This window comes from Brienomyrus brachyistius, chromosome 18 (genome assembly GCF_023856365.1).
Source record: "Brienomyrus brachyistius isolate T26 chromosome 18, BBRACH_0.4, whole genome shotgun sequence".
NCBI classification, from domain to species: Eukaryota; Metazoa; Chordata; class Actinopteri; order Osteoglossiformes; family Mormyridae; genus Brienomyrus; species Brienomyrus brachyistius.
Window position 1 is genome coordinate 19,448,034 of NC_064550.1, and position 21,137 is coordinate 19,469,170.

General features: G+C 50.6%; 1 protein-coding gene across 3 annotated transcripts in view; it reads left to right on the forward strand.

The window, feature by feature from the left end:
- Nucleotides 1-20,031, forward strand: part of kmt2a (lysine (K)-specific methyltransferase 2A) — a 41,241-nt gene extending 21,210 nt beyond the window's left edge. The window contains exons 8-35 of one of the 3 annotated variants that reach the window (XM_048982604.1): nucleotides 74-168; nucleotides 293-532; nucleotides 695-841; nucleotides 934-1,026; nucleotides 1,133-1,253; nucleotides 1,343-1,459; nucleotides 1,723-1,907; nucleotides 3,651-3,824; nucleotides 4,108-4,218; nucleotides 4,321-4,394; nucleotides 5,638-5,825; nucleotides 5,962-6,068; nucleotides 6,330-6,467; nucleotides 6,693-6,851; nucleotides 6,942-7,059; nucleotides 7,197-7,275; nucleotides 7,545-7,705; nucleotides 7,826-7,999; nucleotides 8,102-12,599; nucleotides 12,689-12,748; nucleotides 12,843-12,925; nucleotides 13,021-13,164; nucleotides 13,390-13,464; nucleotides 13,564-13,738; nucleotides 13,853-13,960; nucleotides 14,085-14,168; nucleotides 14,412-14,541; nucleotides 14,768-20,031. In XM_048982604.1, the coding sequence (XP_048838561.1) occupies nucleotides 74-168; nucleotides 293-532; nucleotides 695-841; nucleotides 934-1,026; nucleotides 1,133-1,253; nucleotides 1,343-1,459; nucleotides 1,723-1,907; nucleotides 3,651-3,824; nucleotides 4,108-4,218; nucleotides 4,321-4,394; nucleotides 5,638-5,825; nucleotides 5,962-6,068; nucleotides 6,330-6,467; nucleotides 6,693-6,851; nucleotides 6,942-7,059; nucleotides 7,197-7,275; nucleotides 7,545-7,705; nucleotides 7,826-7,999; nucleotides 8,102-12,599; nucleotides 12,689-12,748; nucleotides 12,843-12,925; nucleotides 13,021-13,164; nucleotides 13,390-13,464; nucleotides 13,564-13,738; nucleotides 13,853-13,960; nucleotides 14,085-14,168; nucleotides 14,412-14,541; nucleotides 14,768-15,043 (8,114 nt within the window). In that variant the 3' untranslated portion in view covers nucleotides 15,044-20,031. The remainder of the gene's footprint in view (nucleotides 1-73; nucleotides 169-292; nucleotides 533-694; nucleotides 842-933; nucleotides 1,027-1,132; nucleotides 1,254-1,342; nucleotides 1,460-1,722; nucleotides 1,908-3,650; nucleotides 3,825-4,107; nucleotides 4,219-4,320; nucleotides 4,395-5,637; nucleotides 5,826-5,961; nucleotides 6,069-6,329; nucleotides 6,468-6,692; nucleotides 6,852-6,941; nucleotides 7,060-7,196; nucleotides 7,276-7,544; nucleotides 7,706-7,825; nucleotides 8,000-8,101; nucleotides 12,600-12,688; nucleotides 12,749-12,842; nucleotides 12,926-13,020; nucleotides 13,165-13,389; nucleotides 13,465-13,563; nucleotides 13,739-13,852; nucleotides 13,961-14,084; nucleotides 14,169-14,411; nucleotides 14,542-14,767) is intronic. The other 2 variants (XM_048982605.1, XM_048982606.1) reach the window with 2 other exon arrangements.
- Nucleotides 20,032-21,137: the final 1,106 nt, after the last annotated feature.

A 21,137-nucleotide genomic window follows, 5' to 3' on the forward strand; every position in this document is an offset into this window, starting at 1 on the left:
GTTGGCATTTTGACGGTTGACTTGGCCAACCTTCTCCTGGCTCTTTCATGACTGTCTGTTTCTGTGTGTCCAGCACAAGATGGCAAGCAGGCGAAGAAAGCGCCCCCTCGTTTCGCCTCCCCCTCCAAACCGAAACCCAAAGACAAGGTACGCCAGGTGTTTTTCCAGGTGAACCCCACCGGTCGGTCGTAAACACTGAATTTTTTAATAGCCCATCAGGCAGTGGGCCTCGGTTGCCAGGAGCGACGCAGGCGATGCCATGATGACCTCACCCCCCCTTCCCTTCCTACAGGAGAGGCTGCCCCCTGCCCATCCCGAAAGCGGTCCTTTAAACTCGCTGCGCACTCCCTCGACTGGAGGCCCCGCTAGGCAGAAGGTGCCCTGCGACGGAGTGCGTCGCATCAGAGTAGACTTTAAGGAGGACTGTGACCTGGATGCCGTGTGGGAGAAGGGCGGCCTGAGCCTGCTTACCTCTGTGCCAATCAGCTCGCGCGTCGTCTGCTTCCTGTGCGCCAGCGGCGGCCATGTGGAGGTGGGTGGGCCTCCACAGTCACATGGTTGTGTGTGGGCCAGTCATAGACAGTTATGTGTCACCTGGGCACTTCCTGTATTTATTTCAGTCACCTAGAGAGTCTAAGTTTTATTTTGGGCCTACGCTGTATTTTTGACCCCTGACCTCGTCCTCCCCGTACAGTTTGTATATTGTCAGGTGTGCTGTGAACCCTTCCACCTATTCTGTCTGGAGGAGACGGAGCGCCCCCTGCAGGAGCAGCTGGAGAACTGGTGCTGCCGTCGTTGCCGCTTCTGCCACACTTGCGGACATCAGCACCAGAAGACCAAAGTAAGGCGCCGGCCGTCTGGGGTGACGGTGCTGATTGTACCCCAAAGCCGATGAGTAGTGTGGTTGATGTTTGCACCTCCCCCCCCCCCTAGCTGCTGGAATGCAACAAGTGCCGAAACAGCTACCACCCAGAGTGCTTGAGTCCCAACCATCCCACCAGACCCACCAAGAAGAAAAGGGTCTGGGTAGGTTTTCCAGGAAGTGACTCCTCCTCACTCCGTTCTGTGCCGCTTTGTACAGCTAACCATTCTCTTCCTGCGGCCCCCCCCGCCCCCCCCCCATTTCATGCAGATCTGCACCAAGTGTGTGCGCTGCAAGAGCTGTGGGGCCACCACCCCCGGCAAGGCTTGGGATGCCCAGTGGTCACATGACTTCTCCATGTGTCACGACTGCACCAAGCTGTTCGCGAAAGGTGAGCAAGACAGACTTAGCGGGTTGGGGGGTGGGAGGTGTCGAGCAGCCACTGAACAGCCGCCTCCCGTCTCCTACCGCGATTCCCAGGCAACTTCTGCCCGCTGTGCAACAAGTGCTGCGACGATGACGACGACTTCGACAGCAAGATGATGCAGTGTAGCCGCTGCGAGCGCTGGGTGCACGCCAAGTGCGAAAACCTGAGCGGTGAGTGCCCTGCGCCGCATGATTGCCCCGCCTCGCGAGCTCAGATCCCACAACGGTCCTGTAGGTTGCCCTTCCCCACTGCAATGTCCTCCCGTTCCATCAAATGTGATTAATTCAGTCAGGGGGGCTCCAGCAGATCCAACAATGCTGCCTTCATTTGTCAAACGATAGCTACCATTATCCCAAGCTGAAGGAAGCAAACAGAAACACCTTGAGACCGACCTCACGTTTGTTCTTCATTTTCATCCCACCCCCCCTTTCAGAGGAGATGCATGAGGTCCTCTCCAACCTGTCGGACACTGTAGCCTATACCTGCATCGACTGTGCGGAGCGCCACCCAGTGGACTGGAGGGCCGCACTGGAGAAGGAGCTGCAGGCCTCGGTGCAGCAGGTCCTCACCGCGCTGCTCAACTCCCGTACCTCCACCCACCTGCTCCGCTACCGACAGGTCTGCCCCCCCCCTCCCCATTATCAAGCCAGATTCTGTCAGTGTCAGCACTTGTCCAGCGGCATCTGAATGACTCGCCTCATGAGCTGTATGTTAGGTGGTGTTTGCTGCAGTTAGTTCGGATGCTTTACCTCTGACCAGGAGGCCACTGATTCAAATCTCAGGGCTGGCAGAGCAATGTCACCAGTTGGGCTCTCGAGCAAGGATCTATCTCCCATCTATCCCTGCTTTCTCCAAAAAAATATTTTTTAAAAAGTACATGTCGTTGGATAAAAGCGTCTGCTACAGAAATGTATTGCTTACCGATGCCAAAGCATTGAAATACTCCACAGCTGTGAATAGACTTACGTAACCTTAAATTCAAGGCTCGAGATTCAAAATGTATAAGCGTCATTTGTTTCGTGCTTCCTGCAGGCCAAAGTGCCTTATAAATGAAAGATAAATACAAAACAATAAGTACAGAAACAAGCGCATAACACAATATAAGACCATCGCAGACAGATAGAGTTTATACATCAGCAGTGTGATGGAGGTAGAATCTGGGGAACATAGTGACACATTGCCTTGGGGTGACTCTTCAGCATTTGTTGAGTAGCCAAATTGCATTGTGGGTAATCAAAACAGAGAAAATGGCTGTGCGGGATGACTGCCAGCATGATCTCCTTATCTGAGGAGAAGTGGGTGAAGAAGATGTCCTCGACCGCTGCGAGGTGTGTGTCACGCTCTGAGTGGTCTTCACTCAGCACCACCAGCTATATGGATGTTATGCAACCAGTGAGAATGGACTCCAAAGTTCGCTTGTAGAAACTGGTCAGAACAGCCAGTGGCGTTCAGACCTTCCTCAGGTGTACGAGGAGGTGAAGGAGTTGTCGGGCGTCTTAAGAATTGTCAAGAATTTCCCCCTGGGATCAATGAAGTGCATTTTGTCTTTAGTAACCGTTGGGAGTGTGGTGAGACCAAGTGAGGTTTTCGGTGATGGTGACTGCCGGAAAGTTAAAGCTTCCAAACCTCGCCATAGCATCCCCACCGACATGTATGGGTTTATAATGTCAGCGTGTGGATCATTGGGTTGGCATACTGTGTTTGTGATTGGATGGCGCTTGGTTCACACCCCAGGGTCAGCAGAGTGATTTCACTGTTGGGCCCCTGAGCGAGGCCCTTAACACTAATCGCTCCAGTGATTGTCTAACCCTGCCTTCATAATTGTATGTATGTTTGGACAAAGGCATCAGCTAAATGAATAAATGTGTAAGGGGGCCATCAGCTTCCTGAAGTCAATCATCAGCTCCTTGGCTTTGCTGACATTTAGGGAGAAATTGCTCTTCCTTGATGCCACTCCTGCCCCCCTCCTTCTAGGCCCTCTCCCTGTCACTGGAGATCAGGGCTGCGATGGCGGCGTCGTCTGTAAACCTGATGATTTTCTGAAGCAGTGTATAGTAGTGGTGACTGCACACTGTCCAGTGGAGGGCCTGATAGACAGACAGATAGACAGACAAACACCATTATGATCCCCCCAGAAAACTGCATATCGGAGTTTGAGGATTATGGAAAAGGTGCTTGTTTCAGTCCACACGTGCCGGGCCCAGCAAGTCCACAATGTAACAGTTCTTTCTGTTGACATTTGAGCGTCTCTGCTGGCGAGGGCTCTGAGCAATGTGGGACACCGCGGGGTTTGCCGGTTCTTGCACATGGTGTCTCTGGAAAGGTTATTAAGCATGTCGCTAATTACCTCTGTGTGTGAAGGCTGCAATGAAGCCCCCGGAGCTGAACCCGGAACCCGAGGAGAGCCTACCCTCCCGGCGCTCCCCCGAGGGCCCTGACCCCCCTGTGTTGACGGAGGTGCCGCCCCCCAACGACTTTCCTCTGGATCTGGAGTCTGTGAAAAGAAAGATGGAGATGGGGCGCTACAGTGCTGTGGTGAGGGCAGGGACATGTACCGGGGGCAGGGCTACAAGGACATGTGGCCCCTGCTGAAAGCTGATTGGCCCCCAGAGTGCCATATTCCCTGTCAGTCACTGATTCAAAACATATTATTGACTAATAAGATTGACCCCTCTGTATGGATTGTGGCCCCTCTTATTCCCCCACACCTTAAAAATCTTAAAAAGAGATAGGGAATGGCACACACACAGATACACAGGTGAATTTTAAATACGGCTACAAAGATATCTTCACGCGACCTCGTCATTACTCATTCCAGCTGGAGTTCAGTGATGACATCGTCCGCATCATCCAAACCGCCATCACCTCTGATGGGGGACATCCCGAAAGCAAGAGGGCCAACAGCATGCTGAAGTCCTTCTTCATTCGGGTCAGTACCGCGGCGAGTTGTGTGGCACAGAGGGAGGGGCCATCGGCCTCCTCGCCCCACCCCCACCGTCACTGTAAAACGTGTCTTTGTGGCTCTCCACAGCAAATGGAGCGCGTGTTCCCCTGGTTCAAGGTGAAGGAGTCCCGCTTCTGGAAGCCCCAGAAGGTGTCTTCCAAGTGAGTCCGTCTACCGACACCATGAAGGTCCAGTGGGCCTTGGACCGGCACCTTCAGTCTGTTGCTGTCTAGGGTAGCCACTCATCGCCCCCTGTGGGTGTGAATTACTCATTGCACATATGGCTTCCGCTAGACTGGCTTAGTCCTTGGCTTTGATTGGCTACGTCTGGCCCTTCTTGGCTCTACTCTGACCTGCTCAGCCCCTTTTGGCCATGCTTGGCCTTGTTTGGTCTTACTTGGCTCTATTTGGCAGTACTTATTCCTGTTTGACCCTGTTTGGTTCTACTGGGCCCTACACATCTCTGCTTGTCCCTGCTCAGCCTTGTTCGGCCCAGTTTTGCCCTGCTCGGCCCTGCTCAGACAGTCTGCCCTATTAGTGAGACCTGGAATTTATTTAAAATGCTCTGGCTTATTGTCATGTTCATGTCCGTCCAAGAAACAGAAACTCTAAAATTCATTTAATTTTGATCGTACAATACTTCGACTTTCTAAGACGTGTTGCTCTTTTATTTTTTATTTTAAATTCCTAGAGATACACGTGTCCCCACTTGGCTGTCTCTGACATCAAGGGATCTAGCTGACTCACCTGGCTGACGTTATCGTGTGTGTATGTGTGTGCGTGCGTGTAGATGAGGGGAGTTTGCGTGCTCCTGCCGGGCGACAGCTGTCTGCTGGGTGCTGTTTACCTCCTACCACCTACTGCTGCTCCTCCCTCCATGGGAGGCAGACGGTGTCGGCTTACGCAAACCAGCTCGGACCCCCCCCCACACACATTCACGCGCTTCTTCTGTCGGCTATGAAGCGCTTCCGAAGAAAACAAAGCGCAGTTGTGTTTTGTTTTTCGAAGCATCACGGTAATATTCAGTAGTTCAGTATGGGAGTCGAAGTGCTGTATTCTTTATGGAGAGTTATGCGGGGGAGGATGGTGGTAGAAGAATGTCCTGGTGCCCAAAGTGACTTGGCGGCTGGGGTGTCATGTCTCGGCAGAGTCGAAATGCGGTGCAAACGGAGCATTGTGGAAGCGGGATCGAGGACGTGGGCTTCCCCTCGTGCCTCGTGTCACCGAGCTGGTGGTTTTTATCCGCTTGCGGACGGCATGGTGCCGTTTACATTTGTGTGTCACCGGGACCTTGTGTGCGTGTTTCTTCTGCCGCGTTAGATCAGCGTGGCGAGGAGCAGGAGGTACAAGCTTTTCTAACAGATGGGATGCTGTCTCCCCACCTCCCCCCCCTTCTGGACGCAGTAGCGGCCTGCTTCCCAATGCTGTGCTGCCCCCTTCCCTGGATCACAACTATGCGCAGTGGCGGGAGGAGATTGCACGGGCAGAGCAGCCGCCACTGATGAAGATGATCATCCCCGCCCCGCAACCGAAGACCCCGGGAGAGCCGGACTCGCCGCCGCCGCCGCCCCCACCTCCTCGGCACGTACTTGGTAAGTTGCCGAGGATCAGGGGTCCTTCTGTGGCGAAGTGGCTCTTGTGGGTCCATTTCGGTAATTTGAGAGGGAGAAATTCTCTTGCGCTCAGGTGACAACACTGAGTTTGTGACTCTGCCTCCCCTCCCATTAGCCCCGGAGTTCAGCCGTGAGGGCAGCCCCGAGCTCCCCCCACCCCCTGATGTCACCGACAACAGACAGTGCACGCTGTGCCTCAAGTATGGTGACGACAAAACCAACGTGAGTGGTAGACGAAAACTAGTTCTGGGTTTTTAATGATGACTTGTGTCCTCAAGAGTTTTGAATGAAGATGCCTTACACACACACACCCCAAGATGAACTGTCTTTATGGGTGACATACAGCGTTTCAGCAGTTGCTATGAGGATGTCAGTTTGCCTACAAAACAGCCTGAAGTTCTCATGATCTGCCAGCATTTTTTTGGGTGGGGCTTTGCCTCAGGGGGACATATTTTGATGCACTGTTTTAAATGTGTATTTCAGGACAGTGGGAGACTCCTGTATATCGGGCAGAATGAATGGACGCACGTCAACTGCGCTCTCTGGTCCGCCGAGGTATTCGAGGACGACGACGGCTCCCTGAAGAACGTCCACATGGCGGTGATCCATGGAAAGCAGCAAGTGAGAATGGGTGGGGGGCATAGTGGCAGCACATGACATCAGAAAAGTTAGCTAATCAGAACATGGGGGGGAAAAGCCATTGTAAAGGATTCAGGAGTTGGCTACAGTTGATTTTATGGAGTGTTAGGGCTTGTTTGAGAGTTGGGGTGTGTGTTCTCATGAGGAAGGGCTTGTCGGTGTGTTTACACAAGGCCAAAGTATAACCTGCCCGTGTCCACTCCACAGCGCTGCGAGTACTGTCACAAGCCTGGTGCCACTGTCAGCTGCTGTCTGACCTCTTGCACCAGCAACTTCCACTTCATGTGTGCCCGCCTGTGTCACTGCGTCTTCCTGGAGGACAAGAAGGTGTACTGCCAGAAGCATCGGGACCACATCAAGGGGGAGGTAAGGGATTTACTGAGCGTCCTACGGAATCATAGCCCACCTTCGAAAGTTAAAGACTACCGTTTTGGGTTTTTTGTTCATGTTTGGCAGGTGGTTTCAGAGTCTGGGTTCGGGGTGACTCGGAGAGTCCTAGTGGACTTCGAGGGCATCAACCTGCGGCGGAAGTTCCTGAGTGGCCTGGAGACGGAAAACGTCCACATGATGATAGGTAGGTCTGTCTCAGTCGCATTTCTCTGACTCCAGCTCAGTATCTTTCACTGGTGTTTAAAGCGTGTAGTTCTGTATCATTTGGGGTTAAAATGCAGTGACATGGTGGAGGGGTGACTCTTCTGTACATCCGTCTAGGCTCCATGACCATTGACTGCCTGGGAATCCTGACCGAGCTCTCTGACTGTGAGCATAAGCTATTCCCCATAGGATACCAGTAAGTGTCTGGGCTCTGACACAACATCCCCTGCTATGTGTGAGGTTTTCGCATAGGTATGATTTGGACAAAGCTTTGTGTTGGGTACCACTGGTAGACATGTAGGGTCTCCTGTTAAGAGACCTCCTGGGTCTCAGGCATATCCCTGGGTCCTCCTGGGTCTCCTGGTCTTTACTCTCTAATGATTTATAATAACGACAGGAAGTGGAAATTTAACCTGCCTTCCTTTATCGTGTCTTGAATCATTTAGTCTCTTCTTGTATCTCCAGGTGCTCGAGAGTGTACTGGAGCACTCTGGATGCCCGGAAACGCTGCATGTATACCTGCAGAATTATGGTGTGTCACCCCCCAGTGGCAGAAACGGAGGTCAACAGCACCGTCGAGCATGAGGATAACCGCACCATTTCCCATAGCCCCTCCAGTGTCCAGGGTGAGACCCGTGGGGCCGCATGTGCGATTTCTATCTTGCTTACTGTGCAGGTTGTCTAATTTCTACTTTGATGCCTTGTATATGTATGCACTTGCATTGACTGCGTTGTTTTTGACACAGATATTGAAATGTCGTTGCTACCTCCTCCCGGCACGATGGAGTCTCCTCCTACTCAGACCATGGACCAGCGGGTCACCCCTGCCACACCAAAGCTAAAGGCTGCTGCCAGAAGCAGGCACCCCAGCTACCCTCCGTGCCAAAGGTCTCCGGGCTCTAGGCCGCTCCCATCGCCAGGTGACCAACCGAGGCTTCACCCATTGATTTGCTTCAACTGACAATACTGTATACAGAGTGTTTGTGAGATATGAAGTCTAATTGCGATCATCTCTCATACAGAAGGCCCGTCCAACTCCACCCATGAGATTGTGACTGTGGGCGACCCTATGTTTAGCTCAAGCCTGCGTAGCATCGGATCCCGGAGACACAGCACCTCATCCCTGTCTCCCCAGCCCCCTAAACATCAAATCCCTTCGCCTTCCCGAGCTGGGGGTGTGCTTGGTCGGCCAGGGGTATTCTCCTCCACCCCGTCCCTCTTTCCTGCCTCCAGGGACCACGAGCGTGACGGGGGGAGGGACAGGTCTGCCCAACCCTTGTCCGACGGAAACCAGAATCGTGAATCCAGGACGCCGGGTACCAGCACGCAGTATAAAAGTTTGTCGAATGTGGTGGAAAAGCGAGTCGAAAGTAGTCGAAAAGAGGGTGCTTCCAAAATAGCAGGGGAGGAGTGTGCATTGGGCATGCTGGTGGCTGCACCAGCTAGAGTATCTCAGGTGCTGCCTGGAGGCACCTCAATGCTAGCAGGACACCAGAAGAGCAGCAGCTCCAAGACAGAGAAGGCCAGACAAGGTGAGAAAGACACAGAACTCCCTGGCAACCTGAGTCACATTTCCCGCCGTCCTCTCACCACCCTGCTGAAGGACACCAGCACCAGTGACTCTTCTAAGGATATGAGACTGAGCTCAGGGTCAGCTTCCAAGGAACCAACAAACCTGGGCCTGTCACAGTCTTCACATCACAGGACCGCGAGTAGAAAACCCCGTGATCACCTTTCAAGCCCCACCCCAGCTGCTGCCATGAAGTTACCTTGGTCCTCTGGGGCCATTGCCACTGAAGACACGGTCAAACGCAACCTACCAGCGGCCCCAGCGTCTGTTGCCAACCCAGGGGTCGCTGGCCTAAAGGAGACCCGCTCCAAGGGGAGGGTGGCAGATGGCAGGGAAGCCGGGAAGGAGAGGGAGCGGAAATCACAGAACAGCATCCCCCAGGCCGCTATCTCTACACGTGTTGACACTAAAAGCCCAGGGATGCTGCAGGCTGAAGAGTTGCCTCTGAAGGCCAGGGAGAGGTTCTCCAGCCTTGACAAGAAAAACAGCAGCACCTCCGAGGGGAAGCAGTCCAGGTTTAGCCCAGAGAAAGGTTTCAGGCCTCTGCAGGCCACCAGTGACACGGCAGGGAAAGAGGGCTCTCAGAAGGACAAGAAACGCACAGTCAAGGTGACCCTGACCCCCCTCAAGATGGATCCTAATGGGACGAAGATGGTCAGCACCTCCTCCGACACCACCACAACAACCACTGTCTCACCCACGAGCCAGGGCTCACATCGGCGTCCTTCCCGCCCCCTAGTATTTTCACCATCTGCCAGCTCAGAAAGTTCGGAGTCTGACCCCCAGCACCATGTGGATGACCCTGAAGAGCATCTGCTGGCCCAGCGCTGTGTGAGAGAGGACATTGAAGGCACTGATGAGGGTGAGGAGCACCCCCTGGAAGATGGCAGTAGGGCAGACAAGCATCAAGAAGAGGACAGTGATGGCTCAGGGTCTGCTAAGCGACGCTACCCGCGGCGCAGTGCACGGGCAAGATCTAATATGTTCTTTGGCCTCACTCCTTTCTACGGTGTACGTTCGTACGGAGAGGAAGACATCCCCTTTTACAGTAGTGGGGACAGCTCAGGAAAGAAGCGAGTGGGAGGTGGGGGCAGCAAGCGCTCTGCCGAAGGCCAGGTGGATGGGGCTGATGACATGAGTACCTCTTCCTCGGGTGACAGTGGGGATGATGAAGAGTGTGGACTAGGGCAATGCACCAATGAGGACTCTTATTACTACAATTTCACTCGGACGATTATACACCCCAGTAGTGCGGTCTCTCCCACAGTGGGGATGGAAGAGTGTCTGGGGGCAGGGTCCCAGCTCCAGAGATTCCTGAAGGAGGAGACAGGAGGTGAGGATATGATAGTGGAAGGAGGAGTGAGCAGAGCCAGGGCCGTAGGCCGGCCAAGGATTGGTCAACTTGATGGGGTAGATGACGGCTCTGAAAGCGACGCCAGCACAAATGCTTCTACCACTGCTGCAGCTACTTCAAACAAGAGCACAAGCAAGAGGAAGGGCAGGGAGAGTCGGTCCGACAAGCTGGACATGGACTCGGGGAAGGAGGCTGAAACCAGCAGTAGCTCCAGGGGTGGGAGCAACAGTAGCAGCAGCAATAGCCGTGATAATAGGAAGACACAGAAGGAGAACTGCCTCCCCTTAGGGGGTGTGAAGTCACAAGGGCAAGATCCTCTTGACACCCAGTTGTCCCTTAACTCTGAGCTTCTCAAGTCTGATTCTGATAACACCAACAGTGATGACTGTGGCAACATTCTCCCTTCTGACATTATGGAGTTTGTGCTCAATACTCCCTCAATGCAGGCTCTGGGGCAACAACAAGAAGCTGGCTCCTCTGAGCTTCTCTCTCTGGATGAAGGCTTTGGGCTCGATGGAAATCGTGGGAAGGACATCAACCTCTTTGAAGACTTTTCCCAGCAGCTGCCCAGCACAGAACCCGTCGAGAGCACTGTGAATCCTTCGATCTCAGGGGAGGAATCGTATGGCCTCCCACTGGAGCTGCCGTCTGACTTGTCCGTGCTCACCACTCGTAGTCCGTCGGTAACCAATCAGAACCATGGAAGTCTGATGCCTGAGTCCTCTGATCGCTCGATCCTGTCTCTGGCCTCCGGCGATGCTGTGACGGAAAAGGGTGGGGATAAACAAAGGGGAGGGGCGAGTAGCTCCAACAAGAACCAGCAGGGAGGGTCAGGAGGCGGAGATGCACAGGTAGCAGAGGGTCACCTTACCCCAGAGCATTTCATTCCCAGTCAAATAGAAGCAGATCACATGAGTAGTCCACCCATTGCCCAGGTGGTAGAGCCAAGTAGCCAAGAATTGACAAGGACATCTGGAACTCCTGGATTGCCAAACTCCCCATCCTTACCCCTCCAGGGACAAAAGTACATGAGTGCTCCTACGGAGAGTCCAGCTTCTGCTCAGGTTGCTAGTGCTGCTGTCCAGACCACTGCCACCCACCTCAAATCAGGAACAGAGAAGCTTATAGTTGTGAACCAGCGCATGCAGCCTCTTTATGTCTTGCAAACCCTTCCCAACGGTGTCACTCAGAAGATCCAGATTGCTCCTTCAGTGAGTACAGCGGGAGTGATGGACACGAGCTCTATGACCGGAGGTTTGACATTAACACCTGGTCTCAGTACAGGAATCCCAACCTCTCAGTCTGTGTTTCCTCCTGGTGGAAAAGGCCTGGTTTCCATGTCCCACCATCCTCAGATCCAAGCTTTTACAGGTGCAGCTCAGGCCAGCTTCCAGCCTGGTATCCCGAGTACCACCTCTGGACTTCTCATTGGAGTACACTCTCAGGATCCTCAAGTGTTGGTGTCTGAGGCCGGCCACCATTCTGAGTTGACTCCAAATGCCACCATCGTCTCCAGTGCAGTACCGGTCTCTCCTTCTGTGGCCGGAGCAGCATCGGGACATGGGAAGAAGCGCTCCATCTTTCGGTTTCCACCTCGTAAGGTTAAGAAGTCGGCTCGTTCTGGAAGTCAGTCTACCTTGACTCCAGAGGCAGGACCTAATATGACTCTTATCAACTTCTCACCCACGCAGATATCTGCTGGGGTTCCTGCCCAGCCAGGGTTGGTGGAATTGGGTCCTCTGACTACAACAGCAACAACATCTCACCGGAAAGTTCCCAATATCATCAAGCGGCCCAAATTGGGTGTCTACTTTGAACAGACACCACTGCAAGGACTTTCTGCCCCTACCATGCAACCGGGAATTCTGGGACATGAGACTTCTGCACACCTAGTTCCCTGCAGTGTGTCTGGGCTGAATCCAAGTCAGTCTGTCTTGAATGTGGTCTCTGTCCCAGCCGGTGCCTCCACCAACCTCATTGGTGCCCCAGGACTGCTTGGCACCACTGATATAAGCAACCTGCTTCTTAAGGCCAGTCAGCAGAGCCTCAGCCTACAAGAGCAACAAATGGTCCTCCAATCTGGCACCCCCATGATCTCACAGCTTAGCAGCTCTTCTCAGACCCCCAACACAAACAGCATTTGTGTCCTTCCCCCGCCTCAGACTATCAGCATGGCTGTCAATCCACAGGCAGATCAAGTGGGTGCATATCAACTCCAGCACCACCCAGCAAGCCTCATGCCAACGGACAAACCTCAAGTCCTAGTACCTGGCCCTTCAGGACCCACACTTCAGACGTCCCGTGCTGTAGTGCAGGAGACGAGCAGATGTCGGCCGGCCAGCGTCTCGCCCCTCACTTCGCGTACCATTCCCTTCTCCCGGGCCTCAGACCAACAACTGGTGCACAAGGTCACAAGTGGGACACCATCAGCATTGATGACAGCTTCCACTGCTGGCAAGGGAAAGCAGAAAACCAAGAGATCCCAGCATAGTCCAGACAAGGTCAGTAACAAGAAACACAAGCTGTCTCGATTGGAAAGCCCCCAGGAGAACCTTGGAGCTACCAACACGACCCGCAGCCGTGGCCCTGCACCTGAGTAAGACTCATATCTGGTTTTCGACTGCATGGAGTAATATTCTGACTGAAAAATAATAGAGAAAACTAACTGCTTGAATGCATCCATAGGTTTCAGCGATCCATGTCTCCTGAGCTCATGGAGACGGAGAGACCTGAGGAGAGGAAGCGGTGAGTATAACATGCCCTCAGCTCCTTTGGTAGGGCTGACATCTCACTCCTCTTTCTGTTTGTCTCCATAACTTTGCCGTTTTTGATTTTTCAGTATTGTATCCCGTGAAAAACCTGACCCCCAAGCAATACATCCTCGGAGCACAGAGACCATCGATGTAAAGCCCAAGACCACAGGTTAGCTATATTCCCGGTTCGCCATTAAAACCGCAGCACGTTGCCATCACCTCTTTGACTCTGTACTCTCTCCTCTCTTGTCTTGTCCCATGCAGCTCTTAGCCTGAAGGAAGAGTCTGGATCAGGCACTCTTCAAGCAACCATTCTGGACCCCTTGCTAGATGGGAAGCCCAAAAAGGGGCTGATGTTCGAGATCTGCAGCGATGACGGTTTTCAGATTCGCTGTGAGACCATCGAAGGTGATTCCAAACAATGCAGCTCTCTGTACATACTCATGTTGTCCACTGCAACTTGACAGATACCTTTCAGACAGTGTACATGGATGTCACATGGATTCATAGTATTCCAGTAGGGTTGTGCTTACCGTGAAAGCAGGCAGCTTTCTGCCTTCATATCTGTAACTTCTGTGCTCTCCTGCATTCGATGTATCTAACCAACCCTGTGTGGCTCATTTTCATCCACAGAGGCCTGGAAGTCATTGACGGATAAAGTTCGAGAAGCACGCTCCAATGCCAGGCTCAAGGAGTTGTCCTTTGAAGGTTAATGTCAATATCTTAAGTCCAAATTAAAATAACCTACTGGATGACACTAAGGAAACCCTCCCACGTCCTCCTTACGGTCTTCACTCTGCACTTTAGGGGTCAACGGGCTAAGAATGCTGGGAGTGATCCACGATGCCGTGGTCTTCCTCCTGGAACAGCTGTACGGGGCCCGGCATTGTAGTCGCTACCGCTTCCGCTTCCACAAGCCCGAAGAATCAGACGAGCTTCCCCTGAACCCACATGGGGCCGCCCGGGCAGAACAGCACCACAGGTGGGACCGCACTCGCCCCCCCCCCCCTAGCGGCCATACGCGGTTGCACCCCTCAATTGGCCATGAGTACTTTATCCACATGCTGTTCCTTTTCCACACCTCCCCCCCCCCCAGGCGGACAGTGTTTGACATGTTCAACTTCCTGGCGTCCAAGCACAGGCAGCCTCCGGAGTACAACCCATTTGACGAGGAGGAAGAGGAAAGTCTGCTGAAGTCGGCCCGGTGAGTCACAAGGCTGCATGTGGTGCTTTTATCTTGCTGGCCTCTCTCCGCTTCTCCTTGACGGCCTTGTTTGTCTTTCCTGCCCATGTCCTGTTCCCCTCCTGTGGGTTTGCGGGCTCTGCAGCCGTGCCGCTGGCCTGGATCTGCCCTTGCCTGTGAGGTTCAGACACTTGAAGAAAACATTCAGGATGACGGTCGGGGTCTACAGGTAGGAGGAACAAAACCAACACATTCTCCTGCAGACGGACTGAAGCAGTAGTTTTAAACATTGAGAATAAAATCTCTGTAATCAGTGCCTTAGCAATGTGGACACTAGTTTAGCAGATCCTGTGACCCTCAGGTTTGCCAGTGGACGGATCTTTTCTGTACAGTTCATGCCCGGTCACCCTTGTAATGTCATCCACTGCATGAACGCTGTGTGTGACCCCCCGCCTCCCCGGTGCTGTCGCAGGTCCGCCATCCACGGCAGGGGCCTTTTCTGCAAGCGGAACATCGATGCAGGAGAGATGGTGATTGAGTACTCGGGCAACGTCATCCGGTCAGTTCTCACCGACAAGCGGGAGAAATACTACGAAAGCAAGGTAAGCGGCTCGGCCCCCAACCCTAATTATTATCCAATGATGCTTCGAATCGTGCCGTGACAGTAGTGGGGGCACTCTGGGGGGGCAGTCAGCTTTCAGCTGGGGCTAGTGAATCTTTGGTCCTGCCGCTATATACGCACCTGTGATGAGTGCCAGTGCTGTGCCCCCCCCCCCCCCCGCTCCACCACTGGAGGTTCCCATTCACCTTCCGCCCTCCTTTCCACAGGGTATCGGCTGCTACATGTTCCGCATCGACGACTACGAAGTGGTGGACGCCACAGTGCACGGCAACGCGGCACGCTTCATCAACCACTCGTGTGAGCCCAACTGCTACTCGCGTGTCCTCAGCGTCAATGGACAGAAGCACATCGTCATCTTCACCATGCGCAAGATCTACCGGGGCGAGGAGCTCACCTACGACTACAAGTTCCCCATCGAGGACCCCGGCAACAAGCTGCCCTGCAACTGTGGTGCCAAGACGTGCCGAAAGTTCCTCAATTAATCGGCCCCTGACCTTTCTGTGACCTCCCTCCTGGCTGCTACGCACTCTGTCTTGGCTGCGGCCTACCTGGTGTTCCTAGGGACAATGCACCATGGACTCCTGCAGTTTTGGCGTGTGCTGTGTTTTTCAGCCAGGGGGAGGCGCAAGTCTCGATGCTGTTGAGGTGAGAGGCTCAAATGATATTGCACTATGATATGGCCCCAGTTTGGAGAAGGGAGTGTTGCATACGCAAGCTGTTCATCGTTGTGCCTCGCATTTCCGCATTACTCTCGATAGGCCCGTCGCATGGGTCGAGAGAGAAGCCAAGGGGCAAAAAAAAAATGTGCACAAATGAAACAGTGGCATGCGGCGGGGGCTGCTGTTCGAGATGTTTAATGCTGTTGCACCGTTTACGCATGGGAGATGAGCAGCAAAGCCACAAGTCCACTCATTACATCTTATCAAACATTCTTTGACATGGGATGTTTTAAAAGTAAGACAAAAACAAGCGATTTTAACATATATTTTTTTTTAAATTAGAAACATTAACAGCTGCACATTTGGGTTCGTTTTTCCTTTTTAAATTTACACCAAAGTGCAATTTGTTGAAGGGAAATGGTAATCTTTCTTTCTTATAGCAAAAAAAAACAAAATGTTTTGGATCTACCAATCAGAAGTGTTGCTTCCCTGTTAACCTCTCCATTCCTGAGGCATCTCAGCATTTGAATGTCTGTATGGGCCTAACCGAGTCGCCATGGTAGCATAATTCGGGCCTGTGTTGAATCTTCCTTACAGTTCGTTTGAAGCCTTTTGTGTACGGATTCTCTTTTTAACTGACTGTTGAGTCTAGAATGACAATGTTATATTTCCTATTTTTTTAAACACTAGAGGGAGCATCAGTCCGGGCAACAGCCTTGCCGGAAAGTCTCCTAGCAGATGGGACTGATGCTAAAGATGGTGTTCGCATGCGTGAACCTGTGACACAAGCAGCTTTTGGCGATTGGTGCAGGTGTTGGGTGGACGTTCTGGTGGACTGACAGTCGATGGGCAGAGCTGTATTTATTTAATTTTTTTTCGTTCTTAAACTTTTGTTTCATTGTGAGCCGTTTTGTTTTAACATAGGATGTGGTTGAAGATTCGAGCAGAGCCAGTGATTTGCGCTACATAACTCCTCACCATACAATAGGATCTTGGTCTAAACCCGTTGCGTAGTTTTTCTCAAAGTTGTCCAGTTTACTGCCAGTGAACCCCAAAAGCTTTCACTGGTACCAATAGCTGTTTTCAGCAACAATGGGTTAATGGTTTTTACTTTATTTATGGATTCCATTGGGCTGGATCTTCTGGGCGTTTAAATACTGGGACTGAAAAATCCCAGTGTCTTTATAAAATGTAAATAATAATGTATATTTTTCTATTCATGTGACGTAAGGAAAACGCACTTGCTGATTTGAAAAAAAAAAAAGCACTTAACGATTGTATTTATTTTTTTAAGGAATCATATTTATTTTACTGGCTCCTATTTTGTAGGAAACTGAGATGTTTACAAATCCTTAAGCTCAGTTCAGTCTTTTTTTAAAGAGCTGCCTTATTTATTTCACCTTATAAAATGTGTCTTTAGTTGTTTTCATGTCTTTCTACAGCCTGAACGTTCCAAAGATGACCTGTCACTATTGCTCTCGAATGCAGTCCACCAGTAACTTAAGGTTTCATTGCGCTAAATGTCATTTTTAAACAGCGTCAGTGAGCTGTTCTCAAATCGTTCCCCATAAAAAGAGAGGACGCCATATTGGATTTACCTACACCGATATGTGCTGGTAGAGATCCTCCTTGCCGGCAGCCAAAGGAAAAATTTTGGCGCGGTCTAAGATCATTGTGCTGTCATTTATCTCTCCTTTGGTTTTGAATCTTTTCTTCTTCATTTCGTTCTTTAAAGGGCCAGAGCACGTGATTTCTCAGTGCGGCGCCCTTTCACAGCAAACGAAACGTTTGGATTGTGTTTTCTCCTTTCCCCGCCTTGGCGGTCTCGTACGTTCAGATTTCAACAAGCATGGCGATGGGTGACCGGATGTAACTGCATCTTTGCAGGGATGCTTTAATGCCGAGGAAACTTTACTTGTATTAGGTTTCTTCCGTTTGCATTAAGCTGGTATTTCTGGAAGGTTCTGCAGTCCAGTAGAAGGAAGAGGCTGACTGTCTCTGTTCTTTCAGCGCTGCTGGGGGGGGCAGGGGGGGGGACCGTGCGCGACTTCGTCGCCTTGCACGCTTGCTTCCGGTAAACGCGCGGCGCCTCGTCAGTTCTCAGTGTCCAACTCATCCAGTGCCGCCTAATCGGAGAGCCTGAGCTCTCGCGATTGCTGTAAAATAAAATAAAATAAACAAAAATAATAATAAACGCCACACAGTCACAGAGAGGACGAGTGCTGGCGTGGGAGATGAGGGGGTGGGGAAGCTAGGATTTAGGGCTTTGCATTGGCTCTAGATGTTCAGTCAGTGAAGTCAAGCTCCGCCCTTTCCTCACCTTACATTCTTCATGTCCACCTCTAAAATAATACAAAAAAAAAAAATAAAAAAATTAAAATATATATAAAACAAAAAAAATCCACACAAAATAGCGGCTGCAGCGTCCCCCAGAGCCCCGCCCTGGCCTAGGCTGTCCCGTGAAGCAGGTTTGCCCACCTCCCACTCAGCAGGCCGGGCTTTATCACCAGTTAATACAGCTGTCCAAATTGGGCTTCACAAATGCAGTGACATCATACAGGAAGGAAGCCAGTGAAGATTTGTGCCTATTAACCAAAGTGTGATTGAATCCCCTTGTGGCCAATTCTGGCAATTGGTTATCAGTAACTAATCTTTACTCTAAACCAATGTTTCTCAACCCAGTCCTTGGGGGGGGCCAGGCAGTTTTACTCCTTCCCAGCCCCCACCAGCCTGTACTTGGTGATTGGGGGATCTCAATTGGCCGGGAGCCGGGAGAGAGCAAAGATGTGGACTGTCTGGGGACCCCCCCGAAATGGGTTGAGAAACACTGCTCTTGATCGGCCATCTGTCCAGATTCCCTGGCCTAAGTGTCCTCTTGTACCAGAGAGAGAACAAATTAATTTGGGAATAGGTGGCTTCCTGCAGGTTGAACATTCCCAGCCGTTGTGCGCTCCCTACAGCGCCAGCCCCGGCTCGCGGAGGCCCGGACAGACTGCTTCTCCTCACAGACGTCCCCATCTCACATTTTCACAGCCTGGAGCGTGCCGTGCATTCAGGGATACAGCATCTTCTGGTTCTCGACTCACCGCTCTCCTCTCCCCTTTGGCGTTTTGGCACGGGGGGTCTGCGGAACCCTGCAGCTCGCTGTCTGATGAATGTATATCGACAGGAAAACCACAAAAAAAAAACAAAAAAACAAAACGGACAACGGTAATGGTGACTTCATTCTGCAGTTAGCTTAAAGAAGAGGCTAGACGTTCTAGATGTTAGGAAAGGGGACGTCGCCGAGAGCTCCGTAGAAAAATGGAGTCTGTGGATGGACCGAACTCTGTAAAGGCAGGAGGACAACACTGGGGGGGGGGTGTGTATGTTCAGAAGGGCCTTGGCTAGATAGTTCAGTGGCAGGATTCAGTTCAATGCAATACTCTCTAGACGCTTATCTCTATCTGCCAGTGAACCTCTCCCGTCGTCCAGGGTGTCCCGTGGTCAGACCCGTCGCAGGGGGTCACACCGTCCCCCGTGACGCTGTCTGTCAGCTCCTTTTTGTCTGTAGTCGACTGCTCGCTCTTCCACTTCCTCACTCTTTTTAAATATATAAAGTCTATATACACATATAAATAGTGACTTGTACTTCAGTATCTACATAATATATGGAATGGACAAACTTAGTTACAGTAGCAAAACAGCAGCTTAATTAAGGTTAATTGCATCTTTCAACGTACTCGATAATGGTTTTGTGTTACAGTATCAGTTTAGATCTAGACTAATGTCGTACAGCAACTTTGTATATTGATATCCAGTACCAGTTCCTCCTTGTGGAACACTGCAGTCTCTTTTTGCTTTATTTTCTAAGGGAACGATATTTATAGTATGGAAAAAATGTATATGTGTAATGTGGTTGTGAACTTCTTGAGGTCAGCCATTTGATTATTGTGTTTTTATTGTTGTAGTGAGATGTTTCTTTTTTTGTTTGTTTTATTTTAATTTCCTTTGTACATTTTTACAGGGATTTTAGATGGCTTACTTGGTGTGGTATTATTCTGTTGAAATAGTAATGGTCAGTGAATGGATACTTAATTTTCCCCCGCCCCCCCCCACAATATCACATAGCAAGCCTTTTCTCTGCCCCAGCCTCCTTTGCCCCAAACAGGTACTCATTCATATTCCTTTAAGTAGTCCTGGTAAATATTTAATTTATAAAGAGGAGTATTTAAATAACAATTTTAAGCAATGATTTTATCAGTCGTTACTGTTGTTGTTTTGCGCTGTTTTTACCTCCCGGGCCACCGTAGGTGTCATATGGCTGCGCTGGGGTGGGTGGAGTCTGCAGGCAGCAAGTTGTTGATAATCTTGTGCTTGTAGTTCTGTGACGTTTTTGTTGGATGAAGTGGTGGGGGGGTGAGTTGGGGAAATTTGAAAGAGGGGTTGGCTCTTATTTTTATTTTTGTTGTCTTTCTCTTCTCCACGGCCTTCATCCGAGCTGTTCTGTCCAGGTGTGTTTCTCCCTGTACTCTCTCGCGCTCCTTCTTCTCCGCTTCTCAAGCTTCACCACGACGACGATGACGGTGATGAGGATTAACTGTGTTTTGTCGCTATAACTTTGTTCCAGTGTTATACCACAGAAATGAAGGAAAGACCGCTAAGTAACGATTTAAAAAAAAAAAAAGTACTGACACTACTTAAGTCTGAATGTAAAATAATGAAAACGAACTCTTGTACATAATTGTAAAAAGGAAAGTTTCTAATCATGTTTATTTTCTATGCACTTTTTTATTTAAGTGATAGTTTAAATAATAAACATATTCAGTTTATCCTGCCTCTGGATTGTCTTCTTATGCTTTGATGTTTGCGTTGTGCTGCTTTGAGATTCCTCTGATCTTTAAAAAGATTTTCTACATTTAAGGCTATAACATTTTCAATTTTTTACTATTAGGTGTTGAGTTCAAGATGTGGCTTAGACTAGTACGAAGACTGGTTGGCATTGACAAGAAATTGGTTTGAGGTGAGATGCAAAATATGTAAAAAGACATTCATATTAGGTACAATGGGGATTGAGACACTGGATTCCCACATAAGGTTGGGTATGCGAGTGGTTAAAGTAGTACAGCACCAATGAGATGTTGCACGGTATCATTAGCTCCTGATATGCCTCCGACAGAGTTGGGTAATTCAGGTCCAGAGAGTAAAAGTCTAGACCAAGATTTTGCTTCAACCAACCAGTTGAGTCCTCTGTGACTGTGACTCTACTCAACTGGTTGGTTCAAGCAAAATCCTGGTCTAGACTTTTACTCTCTGGACCTGAGTTACCCAACTCTGCCCTCAGATTAGCTGTAACGGAAACTACCCTCTACAGCAGGGGTAGGGAACCTGATCCATGGAGAGCCGGTGTGGGTGCAGGTTTTTGGGTTGGCCTCTCAATCAGCCAATAACAGTGGATTCCAAGGACTGGAGTTGAGAATCGCTGCTTTATTATTGGCTGACTGAGAGGCCATCCCAAAAACCCGCACCGGCTCTCCATGGATCAGGTTCAGTACTCCTGCTTTACAGGTACTCAATCAAGTTTGTCGTTTGATAGATTTTGGTAATTATTCACTAACAGTCACTTCAAGGGCCAAATTCTGAACAATGTCACCACATAAATTCCTGTGAATATGGGACCAGCTCAGTGCTTCTTGGAGCCTTAAGCAAAACTTGAGTAACCTAGTTGTCATTTGTCATTTCCCTCCCCATTCTGACAGACTGATCAGATAGGGCGCCCCCTGGTGCCCAATTAATTCACTTATGCCTTGGCCCTGTAGAAATATAACGAACAGTAAAATTATATCCCTGTTTGAGCCAGAGAAGTCATTCCCTTACAGTAGAGGTGAAACTGCAAAATTTGGTATCCATTAAAAAAGAGTTATCAGAAATGAGTATC